This window comes from Physella acuta, unplaced genomic scaffold (assembly GCF_028476545.2).
Source record: "Physella acuta isolate Inbredline_101_S28 unplaced genomic scaffold, ASM2847654v3 ptg000616l, whole genome shotgun sequence".
NCBI lineage: Eukaryota > Metazoa > Mollusca > Gastropoda > Physidae > Physella > Physella acuta.
Window position 1 is genome coordinate 877,548 of NW_026732135.1, and position 24,953 is coordinate 902,500.

Consider the following 24,953-nt stretch of genomic DNA (forward strand, 5'->3'; position numbering starts at 1 on the left):
GAGTCGGCTTGATCGATTCGGTAAAGCTCATGACTGCTTTACTGAAAAGTGTCGAGTTCAAACCATCAGGCAGATGAGGCTCGTTAGCTGGGGGCAGCAACTCTTCTAGGAGTGACAACTCCAAAATCAAACAACTGCTGCCTTGTAGTTTGTTCTTGGTTGGACAAAGGCTATGGAAGCAAATCCAAAAAGAAAAGCAGGCTGAAATCTGAGTCAATGACCTCAATGGCGTATAACTAGTTGACACGTATACTTAATTGTGTTGAAGGGGGATCTCTTCCAACACTAAAATTAAGAACAAAGAGGAAACAGAAGAAATAATGCCACAACCTAATTTATAATTGTTGTGAAAAATGTTAAAATTAACAGATCCTAATTGTTATGTTGTCTTAATCACAAGTCCCAATGAAATGTCTAGTTCTAATACCAGAACAATTACTTTTTTTATACATACAAGTTTTCAAATTGTATACTTATGGTTTGTGTTAATGCTCATGGATGTGGTTAGGATTTGGTTTATACTAATATACATTTTCTCAAACGTTAATATTTGCATGTAGACATTTAATTGGAAACTAAATATATTCCCAAAACCCAAGCAGTGCTGGGTATTTGCTGCTTAAGCCAAGTTCCTTTACAGATACATTTTTCACAAAGGCCAGTGCATGGCCTGACCAGCAAGTGGAAAAAAATAAACTTACACTAGCTGCTAATCAAGTAACTTAGCAGTGGAGCATTCAATAAAAAAACCAAAATCTCAAATGTGTTTCCAAATATAACAAGGCAGCTGATAGGGACATGACTCCTTTAATTAATAAACGACACCTCTGCTTTAAGGACAGCCAGGCCTGAAAAGAACAAGTAGGCTCCAATTCTAATTAATTTTTTATGACTGCTTATACAAGAATGTACTAAACCTTATCATATTTTTGAAGAATATGTTCTGCTGAAATGAAGAAGTGGTGTATTGGTCATTGCCACAGATTTTGCTAGCATAATATAGCCGATTCTTTATACATTAATTTCTAACATTTAAGTTTTTTACTTTTAGTCGCCAACAAAGTTAATTTTTACAAGAAGACAAACACAAAGAAAATTTCAAACTTTAATTGTTATAAATGGACATTCCTAAAAATGTTATTTACTTTATCAAAACAGATGTACAAGGAAAATATTGACTTGATCCAAATCTCATCAAATTTTCAAATAAAAAACTTGTTCTTAAAACCAAAACAAAAAACAAACTCAACAACAGCATTGCTTGTTTACTTTTTTTAAGATGAAACCAATTTTTTTTAATTGTACAAAATTTAAAAAACTTAAATTCCTAAATTTTTACAATTTATTTTATAATTTAAAAAACCTAAAAGAGTGACACCAATGTGCAACAAATGAAAACAAACAAATGGAAACAATATCAAACATAAAGGTCAGGTTAAAAAGTTTGACTTAGAAAAGAAACTAAACAAAAATTGATTACAACTATAGATACATGGTTATTCTATGAATGTGTGACGGATGACTACAGGCAATTGTATATTGGCAAACTCACCTTTTTGTGTCAACTCTTAGTATATAACAGTAGGAGACATGTTAACCAGGTTTACAGTCGAGAATTTTAACTATAAAAGGTAAAACAAATTGTCCCACTTTGTCCAAATAAAAAGTATATTAAAAAATAACTTTTTATGATTATAGAAAATTATATGTTAAGAGTTAATACATATTAAGCCTGTGTGATTTTATTTAAATTTTTGGACATCTCACCATTAAACAAAAATCAATCATTAACCTTTAAACAGTAATTTCAAGTTTTTTTTAACTCTAAAACAAAAATAGCCCCACAACTGTGGAGAATGAAATCTGGACTATGTACGACAAAGAATGATATCACAAATGTAGCCATGAAACGCCAGTACTTTAAAAAACAAACAGCCTAGGTCTTTCTTTTCTCTTTTAATGCCAAAGGTTCTTATAAAGTTCAACTATTCCACTTTAAAGCACTGATGTTTGAGTCTTGTGATGATCAATTCATTTCTGAATATCTAGATCTGGCATGGTTTATTGAACAGCCAATTTTGACACACTTTGTTCAACTGTAATGTTAAAAAAAAACTTTTAAAAGAAGAAAAAAATTTAATCAAAGTTTTAAATTGTAAGGACATAAAATGAATGGGCAATAATTTGGTATAATTACATGTACTATTTACATAAGTAATACATAAGTAAAATAATTGATTTTTACGGATATTGTAATAAACAGAACTGACAATCACAAGGAAAAATATATCAGATTTACACATTTTACAACCAAAGTATACATTTACATTATAAAAATAAGTTAAAAAGCAATAAAAAGCACCAGACTGCCACAAAAAATAATTTTCGGGCAACCGCGGGCTTATAAGCCTGTAAAGGGTTAAAAGGTAAAAGACAACAACTTACTAAATACTTAATAAAATCTTGTCTCTTGTTTACTTGAGCCCTGGAAGACAAAAAAAGAATGTTGTACTACAACACTTCAAATTCAAATCATGAGGTACTAAAAACTTGTGGTTTTTAATTGTTAAATTGTAATACCTTCCAAAGCCTCCAAGGCATAATACTGGACATCCATGTCACCGTCTGCCTTTAGTTTCTCCAATAATGGTTTCACTTGAGTCTGAATAGAGCTGAAAGTTACAATCAAAATTAGTTATTAGAAGGAAACAGAATTTTAGTTAAAATACCGGCAAAGTGGGATCAACTAAAGTAGTTAAATTTTTAACATGAAATAAAATAACTTAAAATATTAAAATTTTACGAGTTTAAATAATTTAGTAAACCTTTAATAACAGGAAATCTAAATTCAAATTTTTAAAGAAAAACTTTTAACAGAAAATTATTTCCCAGATACTCAAATTTAATTTTTGAGAAATTAATTCAATAAAAATGTGTTATGGTTTAGATAATTAATAAAAGAAGAAAACATGTACCCCTGGTCTAAATGAGGTGCTAGTTTCTGTAGGGTTTTTGCAACATTGAATCTGACATTTGCGACGGGGTCTGATCCCATAGTGATGATTGTAGGCAACATCAATCTGGTGGTCAAATCCTGTCCCAGAGGTTCAGCAAGCAGCTGCAACAAACAAGACATGAGCTTTAATAGATTCTTTCTTTGTTCTTAACTTTTAGTGTTAGACGAGATCGAGCCTTATCTGCCAGAGGGTTTGAACTCCAGACTTTTTAAAATTTATCAACTATGAACTTTTGCCGACTCAACCATGCCTCCATCACAATTAAGGATACGTGTCAACTGGTTATGCGCCATTGACTCTGATTTCAGCCTGCTTTTCTTTTTGGATTTGCTTCTATAGCCTTTGTCCAACCAAGAACAAACTACAAGGCAGCAGTTGTTTAATTTTGGAGTTGTCTCTCCTAGAAGAGTGGCTGTCCCCAGCTAACAAGCCTCATCTGCCCGAGGGTTTGAACTCGAGCCTTCTTTCGGTTAAGCAACCATGAGTCGGTTTAGCAACCATGAGCTTTACCGACTCGACCACAGTGAAATCAATGATGTGTGACAGATAATGCACTGTTTATTTGACAGCAGTCAATTATGAATTTTTTTAACATTATTGCAAAATGACATACTTTATTGGAAGTATAAAAATCTATCCTGATTCCTCAACAAAAAAATGAAGTTAAAAGTTTATTTGAATACAAGTAAAAAAGAAATAATATTTGAAATAACTTCCACCTTAAGTTTTTGTATTCATGTTACATATTTTAAAAATGTGGGAATTTTAAAAAACATAATATATGTTGTCGGGAGAAGGAAAAATATGAAGTAGGATTTCACTCTGTAAGGAAAAACTAATGAGTACTCACATTTATACAAAAGAGACAAGTCATGCGGTGGAGATAGTTCTGGTCGCGGGACATTTGTAAGACCTTTGGTATAACTGTCTGCTGGGCCCAATCTTTACCAAACTTTTCTACCAGCTTCTTCAAGTTCAGGGTCGCAGCTTCACGGATGGCATACACTGTTATGGTAGTGTAAAAGTCACTCAGTGTTAATTTACACAGAACAATATATATAAAAAAAAATTAAAATGTAAAAATAATATTTTACTAATTTCTGCAAGGTATAATTTTATATGGCAACCTACCATGGTCAACAAGCCATGTCATACACAAGGAGTTCAACTTCTCATCAAAGAACTCCACCCCCTGTAGACAAATAAACAAATGTTGAAATAACTGTTTAGCTCACTAGTACCATGTTGAAAGTTTATTATTATACAGCTGGTTAATTTTTAATCATTTGGCTTAATCTTTTAATGTAACCCTCTATACATAAATTTATTTGGACAAAAATAAACTCACCAATTGACCAGCAAGAAGGGGCATGTATTCGATGATGGCAAGGCGAACACGCCATTTTGTGTCTTCTGCCAACTCAACAATTGCTGGTAACAACGACTGAGATAGCTGCTTAATGCCAATTACTTCATTCACACAGTCCAGGTTAGAGATGATGTTTAGTCTTACTTCGGGGCACTCATCTAATAGACATAGGAAAACAGGTATAGTTTAAAGTAATAGAGGTGATGTTAAGATAAGCATAAGAAGTAAGGGTTTTAAAAATGCATTACATGAGTTATACCTATAACTTAAACCAGTAAAAAACAATTTAATTAAAATAAAACAAGCAAAGTTTTCTAAATAACAAATCTATAGTTAAGTTTTAATACCTTCAAATTTTCAATAACATTAAAACGCTTGTTGAAAGTACATTTTAATATTAAAATAAATTTTAAAAGCAAGCTTAAGCCTAATTCAGGTACGTTTATTGAACTTCTAAGATGATTTGAAATTATTTCATTGATGCAATACAGGCTAAGAAACAGTAGTACAAATTTAAAGTTTAATTGCAAAACATATTTTTTATTCTAAAACATACATTTTCTTTTAACAAACATGCTGTAGTCAATGATACTTACCCTTCAACTGTGTCAGGAATAGAGGCAAGAGGTGTTCTATAGTGTTGTCTTTTCCTAGGATTGGGGATAGGCCCATGATTACAGATGCGAGAGCAGACTTGACATGCTGATTGGCGTCAGCAACCAGGTCTTTCACGCATGGTAACATATTGGTCATTATGATCTGCTCGCGCACGTCAGGGGAAAGAGCTTGACAAAAATCTGGGGAAAAAAATAAAAATACAAATACGTTAAGTCCAACAATAAAATCTGCTGTATTCATTTCATAATAAAAATTGTTTACTAGTTGTGATCATGGATCTAGAGAGAGGCAGTTTAACATTTAATTATGCTAGAATAATATTTATGGAACCACATTTTAAAACTATACTTCAGGCAAAACTAAATAAAAAATGTGAGAGGTAATATATTTCTTTTCCTTAAACAATTTTCACATCTATTCAAGTAGTAGTTTTAATGCCTGACAACTGAACATGTGACTCTCAAGAAAGCTGGATTAAGTGGGTTCACCCCACAACAAAATCCAAATGAAACTAACCTTTGACTTTGTGTGCTGAAGCAGCTCTCACTTCTGCCTCACAATCTTTCAACAAGCTTTGAAAAGCTGGGACTAAATCATTCTTGGTGATCTCAGGCCCAACAGCTGTTTGTAGCTACAAAGGTAAATAATTAATTAAAAATAAATTACAAAACTAGCTCAAACAGATCTTCCATTCACTTTTAATTTTTTTTTAATTTTTAGTACATTTGTAATGGAAGGGTTATCCTGTCACACATCAATTTCCATACATTTACAGGAAATATTGAAATGCTCTGTATTATGATATTAGTGAGTGAAATGGAAAAGTTACCTCAGTAAATTTATCAGCTACCATGTATCTGACCCTCCATGATTTATCCTCAGCTGCTTGGCGGAGTGTTGGCATAACCAACTGCTCAGTATCTTCTGAGGGGAGCAATGATGCAATGCTAACACTTGCCTCAACAGCCAGCAAACGCACAGAATCCTACATGGAATTACAGCATAATTATAATACATTGTTTAAACACAATTATCCTCATACTGTTTTATTATATTTTTAAAAGGTTGTAAAAATAAATAGTACAGGGAGAATGTAGTTCATTGAAGTTAATCTTTATTTTCTAAACAAGTTCTTTTTTCTATAATAATACATTATGTAATTTAAATTAGCTATTATTATTATTGATTTGAATGAACGATAAATAGCAAATATTAGGAGAACTGATGATTGATTAATTAGAACAAATTGAAAACTTCATTAAAGACGCCCCACCTGTTCATCCTGTGCCAGCATGTTGAAAAGCTGAATGAGATCAGACTTGAGATACTCAGATTCAACAACTTTAGCAAACTCCCCAAGCTTTCCAGCTGCTGCGCGGCGAACCATAGGGGTGTCATCAGCACACAAGCTACGGAAATTCCTGCAAGAAGGGATTAGATGCATTACTTAAACTGTACACTTTATAGATGAAACACAACAAATGGTTAATTCAAGAAAGTTAAAAGAACAATACATTGTTATGTTTTATGAAACTTTGCGACAAGAAACAACTAAAAGACTACCAGCCAAAAAAAAAAAACATGGAAATAAAAAAAAAAACCATGAATGTAAGACTTACTGACGAAGTTCTGCCTTCACATTGGTGGAGACCCGCTTGTAGCATACAGAAAAAAGTCCACATGCTGAAGTTCTAGATGTAAACCAATCGCCTAAAAATTGAACGTGTAGTTAGAAGACAAAAAATTCTTAACAGTAAAGTGTAGTCTAAATCTAGAAGCTAATGAAGTTCATTAGTAAAACATAAGCAGATATCACTACTTACCACCGGCAAGTCGTTTGACCAAGGGAACAAAGTAGTTCTCAAGATCACCCTGATTGTGCTGATCAGCGATTATTCTCAAAGATTCAACTGCCTTGTCTCTGACAACAGTTTCCTCAACTGTAGCGAGACTTTCAAGAGGGGGCTGGTGAAATAAGAGATTGTATACACTATGATCCATGAGTTTATAAATGTGGACTACTGTGATTGAGTGGGTAATTTTGTACCTAGCACTGGTTTTGAGCTTGAGCCAAGCACATTTAAAGAGGTCTAGGATGTTGATTTGGTGATTTTTATTATTACTGCTAATAATAATGTAATACTATTACATTTTAAAGGGTTTAGCTGTGGTCATGAGCAATATACTTAAAGGTATATAAATCAACAAAGTAACATAGTTACATTACTTCAGATCTATTGAGCTGATTTTCCTGATCAGTTGTTACCATTGAATTCAGCATCAACAATGCTTTAAAACTAATGGCAAAACTCATACATAGGTGCTAAGCAACAAACAAAATGAAGGGTAAAAAATATTAACTATCACCACATACAAGATTTCTTATAAAGAAAACTTACCTATGAAATAATTCGACTTTTAAAATCAACAGCAGAAACACTCACAAAAATATAATATGCATAATTTTTTTTCAAAATGAAATGCTATTTCCAATAAATACTACATAGGAAGAAATAAGCCAAGAATCAATAAAACTTCTTTCTATCACTTTTGAATGAACCAAATACTAATTTCCCAAATGACACAGCAATTTGACGAACAAGTCCAAATATCAGCCGGGGAATAATGGAAAACCCAAGAAACATACAATTCCAGTCAATTAGTCCCAAATCATCATCAGCATCTTCAACCTTATCTTCAATTTTCTTATAACGTCTATCATTCATTTTCAGACAACAACCTAAACTTTATATTTCACAAACAGATGTGAGGTGCTCCTCCTACCACTCTAACAAAACAAATGAGCTCTCTTGAAAATAAAAACCACTGTTAAAAATGTTGAAGCTCCTTGTTGCATGACAAGAAAGCTTACCTCCCTTATTAATCCCTTATCAGCAGAGATATAATAAGCTTACCAGTACAGCTTGAAAGATCCTCCCAGAATATAGAATACAGTAATACTTTTCAGCATGCAATCTAGTGCTAGAAATCTTTATATGATTTATTACTGGACACTTTTTACGCAACCACTATGGAATCAATATGTTACACGCAAGCATTAATAGACATCACGGAGAAAAAGAAGGAGGAATTTTGTATCGTTTTACACTAGATAAAAAGAGATCAGTAACTCTATTTGTAGAGCACATTTATTATTTAAAGAACAGACCAGAAAGCTAGAAACAACACATGGTCAGTCCCAGTCTGGACTTTAGGGACTTTCCTAATTGTTCCAAGGATAAAACTTTATTAAACCTAGATCTTGGCTAGATACCCAAATACATTACAGCAAGAAGCAAACATGGCACACCGATCAACACACTAGACAGGAGATAGAATTCAACAGAACCTACCAGTAAGCAATGAACATACTCGGGACCTCCAACCAATGGGGTGAAGCTTCCCAGCTGCTCAGCAAGGGCTAATAACACCTCATCCTCATCATAAATGGTATCTGGTGAGATAGATTGATAGGTATACAGATAATTAGACATCAATAAATAAATTTAAAAGCAAAAACTTAGTTCTAGTGTCAAAAAGAAGTAGTCAGTAATTTGTAACTCACCAGTCAAAAATGGAATAAGCTCAGACCGAGTTCTCTCTACTCCTAATGCCAATGCAATAGTTCCGAGCTTCTTGATACTATTCAAACGAAGCTAAAACAAAAATAAAATTTGGTATTATTATATTGGTTGCAGAAAATATTACATTAACACTGCAAAAAACTATCTACCAAGAAAATGTAGGATAGTACTTTTCTTCAAGCCTTCATATTTATGACAATATGATCAAGGGAGTATTTGATATTCTTTTCAAACTCTAATATACCCAAGAATCATGAAATATAGGCAGGGATGTACAACAAACATTTGAGGAAGTAATCAGTAGCGAAGCAGAATTTGCAAAACTATTAGTATTAATTAGTAATCGTTGAAATTTTAAAAATGAAATGACAACAAAACAGTGCAAATCAATTAAAATGAAAATATCAGCATGGTGAGTATTAAACCTACTAACTTATTCCAAAACTATTTCACTAACAATGTACTCTTGTCTGTACCGTTTAAAACATGTTATCATTCAAAAAAGATACTTATTTTATAGTCTACAAACTATCTGGGTTCAATCTGGTTAGATTATCACAAAATCTATTGGAATGAAGACAATTATTGGCTATTATACTATTATATACCATCTTTTACGGGAATGAACAAAATGACTTCTTGTGATTAAAAAAAAGTAATTTTAATTTTACCTTGTGATATTTCTTTAAAATATCTAAACTGGCATATTATATTTTAATGACAGGAAACTTACTGCTGTACTTTGTGTAAAAGAGTATATCTATGTGGGTGTAATTGAGGTTTTTTCCAAATACGATTAGTTTCATTATAAATTATTTTAATTATAAACCATAGCTAAAACATTAGTAGGGTCAAAGTAAGATCACACCATCGACCTTACTCTTCTTTCAATTTGATCTAAGCTTATAAATATTGTTTTATTTGTATTTTTTTGCTCACGAAATTGAAACAGCCGAACGAGACAATTTTTTTTTAACAAAATGACTGGAAAAATTACATTATGGGCAGGTTGTCAGGCTTGTCTGAATAAGATTTTGAAATAGGTCTATTGTCATGGTAAATTACTTTAAAAATATACTTATATTAATGAAAAGGATTGTTGTATCAGTACCACCCCCTCCTCAGTGTTCAATATAAATCTACAAATTAACTTGGTTAGTAAATTTTGAATCAATGAAAATAATTGTCTTTTTATTTAAACTTTAAACTGTTCTAAATTTAGTATGTTTTATCAAAACTCCTCCCATGATAAAATGTAGGAAATAATTTAATTTAGATTACGAGTCAGGCTACTCAGTAGCTAGATTACTGTCTTGACATATAGAATGATCTAGATTCAATAAAATAGTCATGGTGTTAAAAACAGTTAATGGGTCAATATTTTCAGTTGACCCTCTGCATCCTTTGCAGAACAGACACTTGACCTAGCGTGGCCTCAACTAACCAGCGGGATTGTTGCATTGAGTATGTAAAAATATAAACTCAAAACAAGTATATAAACAATGTAATTTAAAAAGGTCAGGCCACATACAGCGCATGCATTTTTTGTGCCGCAACAAAAACAAACTGAATAATTTAATTAAATATATTTCATTAGTGATAGCACACTTAATTAACTAATTAATTAACTAATAAGATTCCAAATTTCCAGTAGGCCTAGAATTTATTACTATTAAAGAGACAGTGTGGCTGTTTCAACACCACCCAATTAGTAATTTTTTCCAAGAGCTAAATGCTCATTGAAACTGAGAGAAAATAAATTCTTTATTATTATGTCTATTGTCTTATGTAACAACTGCTGATAGTGACACTTTAAGCATCGGGTGTATTCAGCTTAATGATAAGAAAAAACCTTGTAGGCCTAATAAGAAGTAAATGTGATTCTGATTATTTGAATGAGATATGCATTTTAAATGAAAAACCAACTCAAACAGCCTCTGCAGTATGTCTACCAGAGCTACTTGGAGCGGCAGCACATCAACATTTACAAGTTAAGTTAATGCGTAGCCTAGTCTGCATTCCAGATTAAACTGCTTTCCATTGGATTTTTTCAAAATTAATACCTAGGTAGCAGGCATTTAAAAATTACTAATTTAACTGGTGGTGGCCGATCTGAAGCCTTGTGGAATATTTGTAATTTCTTTTATGATTATGCCATTTATGCTGACCACACATCCCTTCATATGCCGAGGAAAAAAAAACACGAACTCTACTTCATCTGCCCAAAGCGATCACTAGGTCTAAAGAGGATTCTTTAATATTTAATGCAAATATTACACATTACACAGCGACCTAAGGCAGTTGTTTAAATATGGCCTACAAGGTAAACTCTTTTAGATGACGTTATGAACAATGTACCCAGTTTAATAATCTTCAAAAGCTATTTAGTTTGGGTCATCATTTACATGTAAATAATTTGCTGTAAAGAAACTGGTGATCATCAGTGATCGCCAATTGGGTGACTCCATGTGGTTTGATGGTGCACTGTCAAAATAGCCCCGACTTATTGGCTCCCGTTATACTGACTTGCGACATATTGGCTACCGACAAAATGACTCCCGACATATGAATAGTATGACCACTATTGGCATAAAAGTAACCATTTTAACCTACCTCCACTACTACTATAAACTCTTTTTAATGCATGAATGAAATTGTTTTTCATGAACCAACATCAATCCACAAACAAATCAAGCTCTTAATAGCTAAAAACTACCTATACTTAAGAGTGTTGGTTAAGCTAACTCTAAAGAATATTGATGAAGGGGTCCCACTGACATGTGTCATATTCAGTGAGACCGCTTTGCCGAAAGACTTAGCCTCTACAGAAACGGTATTGTCAGCGGTCCTTTTGTCTGGAGCCAAATTGATAGGAGCCTTTTTGTTGTGAGCCAAAATGACGCTAGCCTATTTATCGAGAGCCTTTATGACGGGGTCCATATGTCGCTGGCCATTTTGATGGGGCAGTTTTGACACCGCACTGGTTTGATATCTATATATATAATTCTCTTCTGGGAGCCGTTAGAAAACAAGCTGCAAGTGCCTCCTTGCAGTCCCCTCTCTTTCTCTCTATCACTACCACCCCCACATTGTCTGGTGAGCTGTGTTCACTCTAAATGTTTACAAATCGTCAAGCTGTAGAACCAGGTTTCTATTAGGGGCGGATAATTTAGTTCGATGTCAAACTTACAGAAGGTAACTAAGAAATAACTAAGAGGAGGCTGCTTTCACGGGGGGGGGGGGGGTAGCGTCGGGGTTAGGGAAAAAGAGGGGGGGTTAGTGTGTTTTAAAGCAAATATTTTCAGTGGCAGCATTGGTACTGTCGAATTCACAAATTATGAGTTACTGAAAAGTAGAAAATAAAAAAACTAAATAGCGGCGTATGATACGCTGCGGGTCAGCTCGTATGCTTTTATTACGCTTTTTGATGAGAATTACAGAATGATTTCTTTTAATTGAAAATGTATCAATAATAGCTAGAACACTAGTAAACTAAGCTAATTTAGCATATTTTAACTTTCTATGCAAAGTCATTATTACTGAAAAAAATTCCAAGGTCAGGTCAGCCTGTGGCACCCTCCACTGAACTTGACAGAAGGAAAAAAAACTTGACCCGTGACCCTCATTAAAACCCTCATTTTGTTTTATTTTTTATTTTTAGTAAACATGTGCTTTATCTTACCCAATAGGCCTAAGTGATAAAAATTGGAAAATTTTAATTACTGTTGTAAAGTGAGATAAACAGCTTAATAAACTCGTGTTTTCTTGAGGGGGTGTGACCCGGGTGTGTCACATCGCAATTGGAACTTTATATTTCTGTGTTTTATGACTATATTTGTTTACAATTAGCATGCTATGCTTTTAAAATTGATAAAGGGTAAGTATACCAAGTTACAAAATTTGCAATCTAACTTATAATTCATACTTTCAGTTTAAAAGAAAATAAAAACGATCATCAACGAAGAAAGCGTAAACATTCTATTTTTAAGTGTGAAATAAAAAAAACAGTCATAAATCTAGCCAAATGATTGGATTCTCGCGCGGCACACATTTTCCCGCGCCTCGTTTTCACCAAACAAGATTATAATAAAATGGCATTATTGGGGGTGATCGTTTGCCCACGAACACATCTCATAAACCCAAGAAATTATTACCAGTTAATTGTAATGTGTGTTAAATTAATAGTTTAAAGTTTTCAAGTAACATAGGCTGGGTTCCAAGGAATGCGATATTTCAGAGTTATTTGATTTAAAAGACAAGAATACACAGAGCTATTTTCACTTACGCGCTGCTTGCGAGACAGACAAAGAAATTAGGTCAAAAGTACATCTGGGAATTCTTAAATAACAGACTGAAATAGAAACGGATAGTTCCGTTTTCTAAAATTAACGATGGCATCGTAATCAATAGTTTTATCCCTCTACCGTTTAGAGAAAGCGAAACTGGTCGCCATTTTAGTAAGAGCCGTGAGATGCCACGAAAATGACAAACCCGGAAGGGTTGAATCGAACGGCCTACTTATATGCAATGTTTACATTCACACATGGCAAACAAAAAAAAAACCGTCCTTTTTAAAAATAAATTCTTAGAAAAAATGGCTGCAGGCTTACTTTGTTGGTAATCTATCGCTTTAGCGTAATCAATTCGGCCGTCACTAGTAATGTAGGGATAAGGTAACTAATAAATATGGCTTAAATATGGATATATTTTTGCATATTTTACTAAAATACTAAAGATAATTGAATATTAAACCACATTTAAGGTTTAAATCAATAAAAATGTCAGGAAATTAAAGTTTAACAACGATGTTACAGATACTAAATTTGCTATTAAAAACAGCGGCCATCTTAAGAAAATATTATTTTGAGTCATTTCCCTTTAATTTCTATTTGTATGGAAATGTATTGATGTTTGCTGTTAAATAGGTTAGTCTTGTGTTTAAATACAAAGCATGCGTTTTTTTTTTAAATTCTGCCCTTTAAACAATTTAATTGACTGACAATAAACATCAGTTCTTTAATTATTATTATGAGATGCAATTTTTATACATTAAGATACTCCCTATTTTTATAGAGCTACCACTACATATCTAATGTTTATTTAAATATTAGTTTAGTTCATTCTTATTGTTTGTGTTATTGTTTGTTTCCTATTTTCATTTAATATTTTCATGCTTTTTTCCTTTAATTAGTGATTTAATCACAAATGACGTACCGTTTTTGACCTCTCTTCACCTTAACCCCCCCCCCCACCCCCATTTTTGCCGTCACGAAATAGTCGTAATGTCGAAAATTACCTTTTTGCCATGTCTATTGAAAAGTCAAGCCATAATTCTAATGAAAAATATTTTTAGCATTTTTGTATTAGGCGAAATACATAACGTTTCACGTTTCTTACCCCTCCCACTTCCCGCGTAAAACGTCGTCTCAAAACCAGTTACTCCACCCCTTAATTAAGTGTGCGATGTCATTTAGGGTAGATGTCAAGTCCTATATACATTTTGAATAACCTTTGTTGTCAAAATGTTGATACCAAATACCCAAAATGAGTTATATTGGGTTGCCCATAAACGATGTCACATATGCAATGCTAATGTGACGTCAACTTACGCAGGGTGGTCGGGGGGGGGGGGGGGGGGATGCGTGACGTCTATTTTGGAATCTTCTATAAAGCTGTGCTCAGTGAAAATGAGGAACATAAAGCGTTCGTTTTCATGCATACATTTGTTCATAACTATTGCATGCCTGTTGTACTAAGCGGTGTTAAACAACCTCAGCACATCATCCCCGCCAAAAAGGGCCTGCCACTAAATGCCTACCGAAGAAAATAGGCCGCACTATATTGACTCCAAATGAAATAACTTCTGACAACAAGGCTCAAACCAAGTAGCTCCTGTCAACAATATTCGACAGTTATTGACTAGCAGGTAAAATGGGACAAATCGAAAATTGAATGTTTGTCGCCTCTGGGGGGTGACACCATTAAGTGCCGCACCGGGTGACACTCGACCTCGCTACGCCACTGAGCTAATGTAAAGCCACAGCTCATAGTACAGGCTTGAATTTAACATAAAATAGTGTTAGCAGTGGACAGCCTCTAAGACTGTGCATTAGGAGTACGGCCGTCGGCAAAACGCCAGAGTCCGACGATATCTGAACATCAATTTTGTCTTTTATGAAGTGCGGAGCACCTTTAAGACCTGAGCTTGGCCCCTGTTGACACCACCACTAGCGCCGCTTATGTCCACATATTAATCACACGTTTTGCGTGGAGCTTAATGGACAGACGTTTATAGGTGGGACCGGGGGCCTAAATGCATTTACCGAAGCCGCTGTGTCACGGGCATTTTAGAGCCGAACGTCTCAGGGCAGCAGGTTGCAGAAATTAAAAGCACGTGAATTTGTATAGTAGAGGGAGAACATCATGCCACTGTAATAAATTAAACACCAATATAATTCACCGAACTAAAGTTATTTAGATCTATTCGTCAGGCTAAACGTCGTTAAAGTCTCATCGCCATAGTGATTTAGGGCCTGTTTTGATTTTCTTTTAATTACGCGGTATCTTTCTTAAACATTAGCCTAATGACAAATGACGTCACGCGCGCCGCGAACTTTGTGACGTTGTGCTTAGTGGGGGATGAAACGGCGTGGATGAGAAAAATGACGTATTTCTTTTTTTTTTTTAACAGACGAATAAGTGATAGATTCTAATTTTCCTACGAACTATACGTTGATCTAGTTTTTTTTTCTAGAGTGGGATATCACTATATTGTGATGGGCGATTTATATATAATCTCAATATATTCTGATCTACTACTATTCATACGGCAACTATTATACTCGTGAGGAGGACGGGAATCACTCTTATGTTCCGCAGACACTAATTAACAATGTCAACAACTTAGTTTATGAAATAACATGAACTTAATTAACACACACTTATAGATCATTTTCACAATATCAAATAATACATCCGTCTTCTACTATATCTAACCCCCAACTAACTTCACTGCTGCGTCTTACGTCATCGGTACATTGTCGCACCATGCTCACGTCACACTCACGCCACACATATTTTATTGAACACGCGCACAATACTCTCGCACCAAATCGTCTACCGTCAAGTTCGTACCGTCCTTAGTAACCTCTACTCGTCTAGTCTAATTCTATATATCTACGCTATGACACATATAGTGGGTGTTTTTTTGTGTGGTAATAATGGATGGTGGGGAGGGGTAAACATTGACTACTGAAGAAATAAAAAACTGATGACAGCAGAAGGCAAAGAAAAAAAAAACCATGTGGTATTCAATTGTAACTAATTAAAATTTGAACCTATTTTAAAAAACACAATAATCTTAATTCAGAAGAAGTGTAGGCCTAAGACTAATGTCTAAAAAAATAAACAACTAGGCTTAATTAAATGGATCGCCCATAAATGACGTCATACTTTTCTCGACAATTTCCCTCTCACCCAATAGTTACTAAAAGCAAGATGATGATTTAATATCATATCGCAGTTCTACTATACCCGAACCCTTAATCACAATTTTTAAAGAAAACGAATATATTCTTCATCATTTTTGAAAAAAATATTTTACACCGTCCCATATTTTGAGTCCAACGTCATTTATGAGGAATATGGACGACCTAATAATTGACAAGTTAAGGGGTCATCCATAAATGACGTCACGCTTTTTTAATACGATTTTTACCTCCCCCCTCCCCTCCGTCACACGTCGTCACAAAAAGTCAGACCCCCCCCCCCCCCTAAAATGACGTCACACATCAGCCTACAACCCTCCCAAAATTTTTTGAGATCTTGGATGTACATACATACATAGCCTTCATTTCACTTGAAAATGAAATTAAAGATAAGAAGACGGCCCTCTGTCTTACTTATATTAAACAAGACAGGTATGTGTATTAAACAACAAAGTCAACACAATATACATACGAATAGACATTTTTATCCAGGGAAACTACTCTAAATTTTATTTGGAAAGATGGCCGCTGTTTTTTTTTCTACTAATATTTAATTATTTATCTCAAACACCTAGTTTAAAGTTAGTTTCATGTTATTTAAATTGTTTTGGTCACTGTTTGTTATTTTAAATCAATTATCTGTGATATTTTGTAAAATTTGACTTAAATAAACTTATTTAAACAAATATATTCATCAGCTACCTCTCCCGCACATTACTATTGCAGCCGAATTGATTACGCTAAAACGATAGATTACCTACTTTGTTTAGGATACTTTAGGGGTCATTTGTGGACAATTAAAAAAAACAACAGCAAAATAACCCCAATCCCCCCCCCTAGAAAAATTACTTTTTCTGTCCTTTTCAACTACGAAAATGCAGAGGTTATGCATTGTGTTACGACCGTGTGTTGTCAACCAACCAAAACACAAAAAAGCACCAGTTATTGATTTATTAAAGTAAAAAGAACTCTAGATCTAGATTCTAGATCTAAAATTTCTTAGTAGTGAGTAGGCAGGCCTATTGGCCTGGTTTTAAGAACCCCTACCTAAACTAGATCTCTAGATTTTAGTCTGGCGCATTGCTTAGATGGCAGGATTGACCTCTGACCCTGAAACGTCACGCATCGTTTTCTGACGGTTTTTTCCGTTTATTTTAGGGGTCCCATCCACGACAAATGAAAAAACTGTTTATATCGCAAATTCTCATCATTATTTTAATGCAAATTGCTAATAAAATGGATAATATGCCTTAGAATGCCAGAAAAAACCGCAAGATTCGTGGTTGTAAATAATGAGAGGATTTCTAGTGGAGCACTCTCCGTAAAAACTGAACCGCCGCCAAAAACGACCGACTAACGGGGAAAACGGCTCGACTAACTGTACATTAATATATAATTGATATATTTATCATGTATATTTACAGTATTTTTGATTACTTTTTCTAAAATCTTCCTCGAGGATGAGGTACCCACGCTGACATTTCTATCCGCTATTTTAAGTATCATGACGTCATTGTTACGCTAGTTGCCAGACTGAAACAACTAGTTTTTGTTTTTTACGGAATGAACTGTTAAGTCTAGTATTTTAATTATAAATCAATTGTAGCATGTGTGGAAAAAGTAAAATTATAGACATTATTATTGTATTAGTAATTTTATTAGTATATTGATTTTTTCTTCACTGTGGGCCGACCGTTGCTGCATTCGTGACCGGTGGTTGACCTCGTCAACGCCGCGTGGCCTATTCGTTTATATAATCAGTGATGCTCGTTCAGTGGCCTTTTTCAGAGCTAGGCCTAATTACGGGCGATTTTTATACTTAATTGATTGGCCGTTAGCCCTTTTCATTGCTGCGTATTGTAAAAAATGCTCGTTCAGCTGCCTTTTTTTTGGCGCTAAATAATCTGTTTACGGGCATTTTAAGCGTTTATTTATTTATTTTTTAAGCTAGACGTAGATCTAGTTTAAAAAATATTTTTTTATACAGCTGGCTGTCTAGCATGCCTGATATCCGAACTTAAAAAAAAATGACCGAACTAAAAAAATGACCAGAAGTAGGGAAGTAGGTCTCTTTTTCAATTTGCTTGAAGAAGAGGGGGGGGGGGAGAGAGAGAAGTGAAGACACCGACCATCTCGTGTACGCGTGTTCATTCTATGACGTGTACTGTAGGCCTGCTGAAGTCACGGTGACCCCGCGACCGTGGTGGGATTTTTCATCCACCGGATAGTAAACATAAGCAAGCAATCACGCGAGTGACGATGTTTGGAGATTTTATTTTTAAAAAAATCACATACGTCATGTTTTCAAGATGAAAAAAAAATGTAATGTAAAAAAAAAAAGACACTAATACCATGTATGAACCTCAGCTGCCACACTGTTGACTCAATATAATCATAATATAATGTGATTGAGTGTAAAATGTATTTGCATTTATAAACTATCTTAACTATTACTATCATATTATTTTATGCATATTTATTATTTAAAATTAGAATTTGAAATAAAAATATTTATTATGGTCGTTTGATTTATGTAGGTGTTCATTATTTCTTAAAATGGTATGAATAAAATGTAGAGTAGAATTTAGTAAATAATAAAATAACTAGATCTAAGTTTTATTATCAACCAGTTGCTTTTTGTTATTTTCCGGTGAGTAAATGACCTAAGCTGACGCAATTACCATGGCGGGAATTAAAAGCTCGTGCACACAAGTTCACGGCGTCATGTTATGCCGGTCCAGGAGCAAGATTCTTATTTTGTCATTCATTTTCCATTCTAGCTAAATTTTCAAATTCTCTTTTTTCTCGTCAACCGAATAAGCTAGATATTTAAATGTGGTGTCAAATGTTCTCTTAAGGGGTAAGGAACTTAATGGTGTATTTGAAATAACAGAATATTTTATTTTAAAAAATCCATAATTCAACCTACTAGATTTAGATCAATTTTAAAACATTAAGTCTGTAAAGTAAAAAGCATGATTGGAGTTATAACACTTCATCACTTAACTAATCTATCATGCGACGCTTGTCACTGTTTTTTTTTTTTTGACAACACTTTAAATTTCTCACTTCAAAAAAGTAAAAAGTTCGCTTGTCAGGTGTCATGACAAGATTGTGAGCCCGATGAGAAATGGGAAGAATTTTGACTATATCTCATGGCAGGATTGACATTAATCAATTCAATAGTTTATCTGATTCTTTAAAAACTTAAATTTTCTAACCTGTACATCCTCGTTTCTTAGCTCATCTATTAATACGGCAATCGGGTAGAGAGAATCATCGGTATCACTGGTAGCCATGTTGAATTCATAAATTCAAGTGACGTCAGGGATTATTAAAAACTAGAATGTAAGCTTACCAGGAAGAAGAAAGATAAATATAAAATTTGTGATCTAGTATTGTATATATAGCAGATCAATATTTTATATATTAATTTTAATAATGAAGAGGTTTTAAAATATTGATAGAGTTTATGAATAAAAGTACCATTAACGATTTTAGTAAAATTTGCTTGTTAATTTTCACCACGAAAAATGTTTGTAAAAAAAGTAGCAAACAAAAAAACAAATTTAAAATTTCTAAAAATAGGACAAAAATGTATTTAAATCTTGATTCTAGCTCTTTTAAGACAAAACACTCGGATTTCACAATCTGAGCTTCAATAAAATATATCTACTTCTACAATGTATAAATAAAAGTAAGGGTGAGGGGGGATTAAAGTTTTCCGGGTGGTGGCGGGGTGCACTTGAAAATTAAAGGGTATATGTGGGCGGGCGGGGGAGCTTTCTATATTAAGTATAGGCTATATTTTTTTCTATTTTGTTCGGGGAGAGACGCCTGGAAAAAATCTCTGGGCTAGATTTTTATTGTTAGTTGCTAAAATAAATAGAAAAAAAATCTTTAATCTGTTATACTAATAAAAAATATAAGAAGGTCCTAAATCTTCATTGAAAATAAAAATAAAAATGAACATAAAAGATAAGCTAAATATCAATTAACATTAAAACAAAATTATTTAAGAATTTCAGCTGTTATGTTTAACAGTACTATAGGCATATACAGCCCTTTATCCAATTGGTGTGATTTCATTTTGGACGACTCCTATATATCTGAAGATATACTTGCAGAGCTTCTTCCAGGCATCTCTTCGGGGGAGGGGGGAGGGGAGATTTATATAGTAAACATATACTTTTACTGGTGTCCGTCCCCCAACCCGGAAAATGTTGACCGCCCCCCCCCCCTCCCCCGAAAATATCATGTGCCCCCCCCCCCCCCCTATATAATCACTCGTTGCTAAACTGAAAATTCCTAAGTTCGAACCACCAGGCAGATTAGGTTTGATAACTGGGGACAGCAACTCATCTAGGAGAGAAAACTCCAGAAAGTTATGCTTACACGCAGAGGCGTAGCTATGGCGGGGCGGGGGGGGGGGGGGGTGCGGACAGCTCCGGGTGACACCATTTTGGGGGGTGAAAACATGGCGAAAAATTGCAAAATTTACAGAAATTTGCCAGTTCCATAAATGATTAATGAAAGGTAAATAGTCTTTTAAATAGAAATCAGCAATCCCAACAAGGGCGTTGGGGTGGACACCACGACGTAAAGGTGCTAACTATAGACAACACAATGTTACATACAACTGTATTATTAAACGACTGTGAATAAATATCGTTATTGTTAAGTCTGCAGTGATTAAAGCTTATGAACATACATGTATGCGTATGCATTATATATTTTAATTATAGGCCTATGTAGGCAGATACAAACATATATATATATATATATATATATATATATATATATATATATATATATATATATATATATATATATATATATATATATATATATATATATATATATATATATATATTGTTTCTTTTTGGGGGGGGGGGATGACACCACGAAGTGTTGCACCGGGTGACAACCGACCTAGCGACGCCACTGTTTACACGGCATCACTGGGCGTATGGCCCTCTAGTAAAAGTCACCGGCCAGGGCGCTCGAGTTAATAGAATAACTTCAGCGGCCACATGTTCATGACCAAGGTGAGCCAGCTAGGTGGAGGCAGCCGGCTGTGGTCAGCATGCAGTGTTTCTTCCAGACTTTTTTTCTCCGGGGGGGGGGGGCACTTGATATTTTCGGGGAGGGGGGGGGGTAGACTTCCTTCGGGGGGGGGGGGGTGGACACTGTTAAAAGTATATATTTTCTATATAATTTTCATTTCGTTCGGGTGGGGGTAGACTTTCTTCGGGGGGAGGGGGGGTAGAGCCCCCCCCCCCCCCCCCGAAGAGATGCCTGGAAGAACTCTGCAAGCACCACTCGGTGGTTCCCCAACAATTCCAATAAAGGTTAAGGGGTTTTTAATTTAAAATATTATATACACATATACGTACACACGCACACACACACACCCCTCCCCATTCCTAGCCAGACTTTAGAAATCCATGTCTGAATAGTAACCTACATATTCGATCTGCATGGATGAACACCGCCGTCGGAAATGCAGGTTACACATGCTATCTGGATATCGGTCGAGCTTAATGTTTGAATACACATGCAATTGGTAGACTTGCTCTAGCTAAATGGTCGCATACACATGCAATTGGTAGACTTGCTCTAGCTAAATGGTCGCATACGCATGCAATTGGTAGACTTGCTCTAGCTAAATGGTCGCATACACATGCAATTGGTAGACTTGCTCTAGCTAAATGGTCGCATACACATGCAATTGGTAGACTTGCTCTAGCTAAATAGTCGCATACGCAGGCCATCGGGATATTCGGTCGAGGTAAATAGTTGCATTCATAGGAGAGGTTTTTAAAAATATGGTTTGATTTGTGGAAATATAAAAAATGAAAATCATTGCAGTCCTGGTTTTCTTCGGTAAGTTACATTACAATTTTCTTGTTTATTTCTGATATTAGGCCTATAAATTATGTAAAACCTTTTAAATAAGCTCTAAGTAAATTGTAATAATCGAATGTGTTTTAATTGAAGCATTTTATATTAGCTTTATATTTTGTATACATGTACATACAAATACATATAATAAAGATAGTAGATCTAGAACATGTATAAGAATATATTTTATACAGTGCTGTTGAAATTCAAAACTGTTTAAACGGAAATGGCAGCTGCATTGTGTTATGCATGAATGTCACCCATGCATACACACTATTATTACAGCGTCACGACATGTAGTATACACCTGCCGTGTGCACTCCATATAGGCAGAGGGGGTGGATCAAAAGGACAGAGAGGGTTGTAGATAGGGGTTGAGAGAAGGGTGGAAAGGGAGTGGAGAGGAGTTGACAGAGATGTTTACTTTAAAGGTTATTTTGGGATCAAACTTCCATCAATGTTTACATAAATTTACATTAAAAGTAATTTAGTTATTACACACCCATCGATATTTACAGCTTTACATTAATTGTGATTTTGTTTCTCAAAATCGCATTATTGTTTACAGTTTTGGATTAAAGTTTATTTTGGTATTAAACTTCCCATTAATATTTACAGCTTTATATCAGAAGTAATTTAATTACTCAACTTCCATCAATGTTTACAGTTTTATATTAAAAAGTAGTGTATTTACTAAACTCCCATTAATATTTACAGTTTTATATTAAAAAGTAATGTATTTACTAAACTCCCATTAATATTTACAGTTTTATATTAAAAAGTAATGTATTTACTAAACTCCCATTAATATTTACAGTTTTATATTAAAAAGTAATGTATTTACTAAACTCCCATTAATATTTACAGTTTTATATTAAAAAGTAATGTATTTACTAAACTCCCATTAATATTTACAGTTTTATATTAAAAAGTAATGTATTTACTAAACTCCCACTAATATTTACAGTTTTATATTAAAAAGTAATGTATTTACTAAACTCCCATTAATGCCTACAGCTTCCTCACAAGTCTACATGCTAGAGATCACAGCTAGATTTATCCCAAGCTCCAGTGTAACAAAGGGCCGTAACATCAGCTTCCAGTGTAGCTGGGCCAGTACTTTTTCAGACATCGTTATTGCTTTCAGTCCCGTTGGCTCTAAATCTACTCTAAAAAACTTGTACAAATATTCACAACGAGAAAAATGGCCCGTTGAGGAAGGATACACCGGGCGCTAGGTTGATAGTGCTGTCTCTTTTCTCTAAACAAAAACCACCCCCCACACACACCACCCCCACCCCCACCCCCCCACCCCCACCCACACCACCCCCCCACACCACCCCCCACCCCCACCCCTACACACACCACCCCACACACACACCCCCCCCCCCACCCCCCACCCCCCCCCCCCCCCCCCCCAAAAAAAAAAACATGTCTACCGTCCCATTCAACGAAATATAATTATATACTTTTTCCAGTGTCCGCCCCCTCCCATCGTTATTGCTTTCAGTCCCGTTGGCTCTAAATCTACTCTAAAAAACTTGTACAAATATTCACAATTGTTCCAAGGCGTAACAGCACTATCTGATCATCACCGCCGGCTGTCTGTAGATTTGAGTATGACAATGATCATTAGCAATGTAAATTGTTCGGATGAAGGAAATTATCACTGTATTGTTCATAATTTATTTTCAACGGGGAGTAACCAAACGCAAGCTCTTTACATCAAAGGTAACAAATTATTTCAATTTGTTAACATAATTTTAAAGGATTTTTTTTATCATTGATCTGAAGAGTATATTTTACAAAGAACTTAATATTATAAAATATTGTGTATATTCGTGTATGTTTTTCTCTGAGTTATTGTATGTTGGCATATTATATATTTTAAAACTATTTCGATATGTTTTATCCTGTTTATATTATATTCAAACAGTCCCTCCTAAACTACCCGTTCTAACTAGTGTACCGAGAACTGTCATTGAAGGATCTTCTATAAATGTCACATGCAAAGCTAATTTAGGTCGGCCGGGCAAAGGAACAATACGGTGGGAATTTTACAGTAATGGACTCGAGGCCAATATCAGCACACAAATTACATCAAGGAATCGTAAGATAAAGACTTTATATTTACTAGCATAGAGTTTTTAATCAGAAAATAATATATTAAATTTTGATAGAAATAGAAGTTTAAAAATGCTGTGTTTAAAGTTTAGCGTAAAACAAAGGTTTCGTATTTACTTATTTACTATTAGAGAGAAGAGATTAAACAGAAAAGTGATTAATGTGGGCTTATCACCTTTTTAATCCACATTGGTGAGCGATCTGTGTGCAGTGGCGTAGCTCGGATTTTTGGGCCACTATACAAAAAGTGTTAGCGGGCCCCTCAGAGGTGTAGCGACCCTTCCCGGCGACCGGGGACACATTTTCGATTTGCACCCCCCCCCCCCCGTCAGACTTTCGATTTGCACCCCCCTCAGACTTTCGAAAAAGGGCCCCTATTTGCCTTGGGCCCCTATGCCTTGCTTACGCTAGCTTTACAGTAGCTACGCCACTGTCTGTGTGTAGTTTTCTGTGTGCGCATCTTTTTATTTGGATGTTTTCTATGTGCGCAAATTCCTCTTTGCACATTTTTCTTTGATCGCACTTTTCTCTTTGCCCATTTTTCTGAGCGCGCAAATTTCTTTTTCCGTGTATTTCCGCGTGCACTTTTTTTCTGTGTGAGCAGTTTTCTGTTTGCTCATTTTTCTGTGTGCGCAAATTTCTATTTGTGCATTTTTCTGGTTGCGCATTTTTTCTTTGCGCATTTTTCTGGGAACCACATTTTGGGAGGTTGTATTCCTTAGTGCTTATTTTATTTGATAGATGGGAAATTTAATATTCATTGTAAATAGTTTTTTTTATCACTGTATTGTGTATAAATCTACTTAGCAAAGATGAAAATGATATCATTCAAAATGATTAATGATTAGAA

General features: G+C 34.6%; 2 protein-coding genes across 3 annotated transcripts in view; one reads left to right on the plus strand and one right to left on the minus strand.

Moving 5' to 3' along the window:
- Window positions 1–1,091: 1,091 nt before the first annotated feature.
- On the minus strand, window positions 1,092–19,422 carry LOC131947926 (serine/threonine-protein phosphatase 2A 65 kDa regulatory subunit A alpha isoform). 2 transcript variants are annotated; one of them, XM_059309329.1, is made up of 16 exons: window positions 19,297–19,422; window positions 8,570–8,660; window positions 8,358–8,458; window positions 6,828–6,969; window positions 6,624–6,714; window positions 6,278–6,425; window positions 5,834–5,989; window positions 5,521–5,635; window positions 4,983–5,183; window positions 4,366–4,544; window positions 4,149–4,209; window positions 3,868–4,022; window positions 2,976–3,118; window positions 2,581–2,672; window positions 2,446–2,485; window positions 1,092–2,096 (listed from the first exon to the last, which is right to left on the minus strand). In XM_059309329.1, exons 1-15 carry the CDS (start codon window positions 19,372–19,374, stop codon window positions 2,475–2,477), a joined length of 1,764 nt encoding a protein of 587 aa, XP_059165312.1. In that variant the 5' UTR covers window positions 19,375–19,422; the 3' UTR covers window positions 1,092–2,096; window positions 2,446–2,474. The 2 variants fall into 2 exon arrangements, with proteins under 2 accessions (XP_059165312.1, XP_059165311.1); XM_059309328.1 differs by lacking the exons at window positions 1,092–2,096; window positions 2,446–2,485 and having other exon boundaries at window positions 2,567–2,672.
- Window positions 19,423–23,592: 4,170 nt separating this feature from the next.
- LOC131947924 (uncharacterized) overlaps window positions 23,593–24,953 on the plus strand; it is a 4,471-nt gene continuing 3,110 nt past the window's right edge. The window contains exons 1-2 of the mRNA XM_059309325.1: window positions 23,593–23,710; window positions 23,916–24,089. Coding sequence (XP_059165308.1) covers window positions 23,599–23,710; window positions 23,916–24,089 — 286 coding nt within the window. The 5' untranslated portion in view covers window positions 23,593–23,598. The remainder of the gene's footprint in view (window positions 23,711–23,915; window positions 24,090–24,953) is intronic.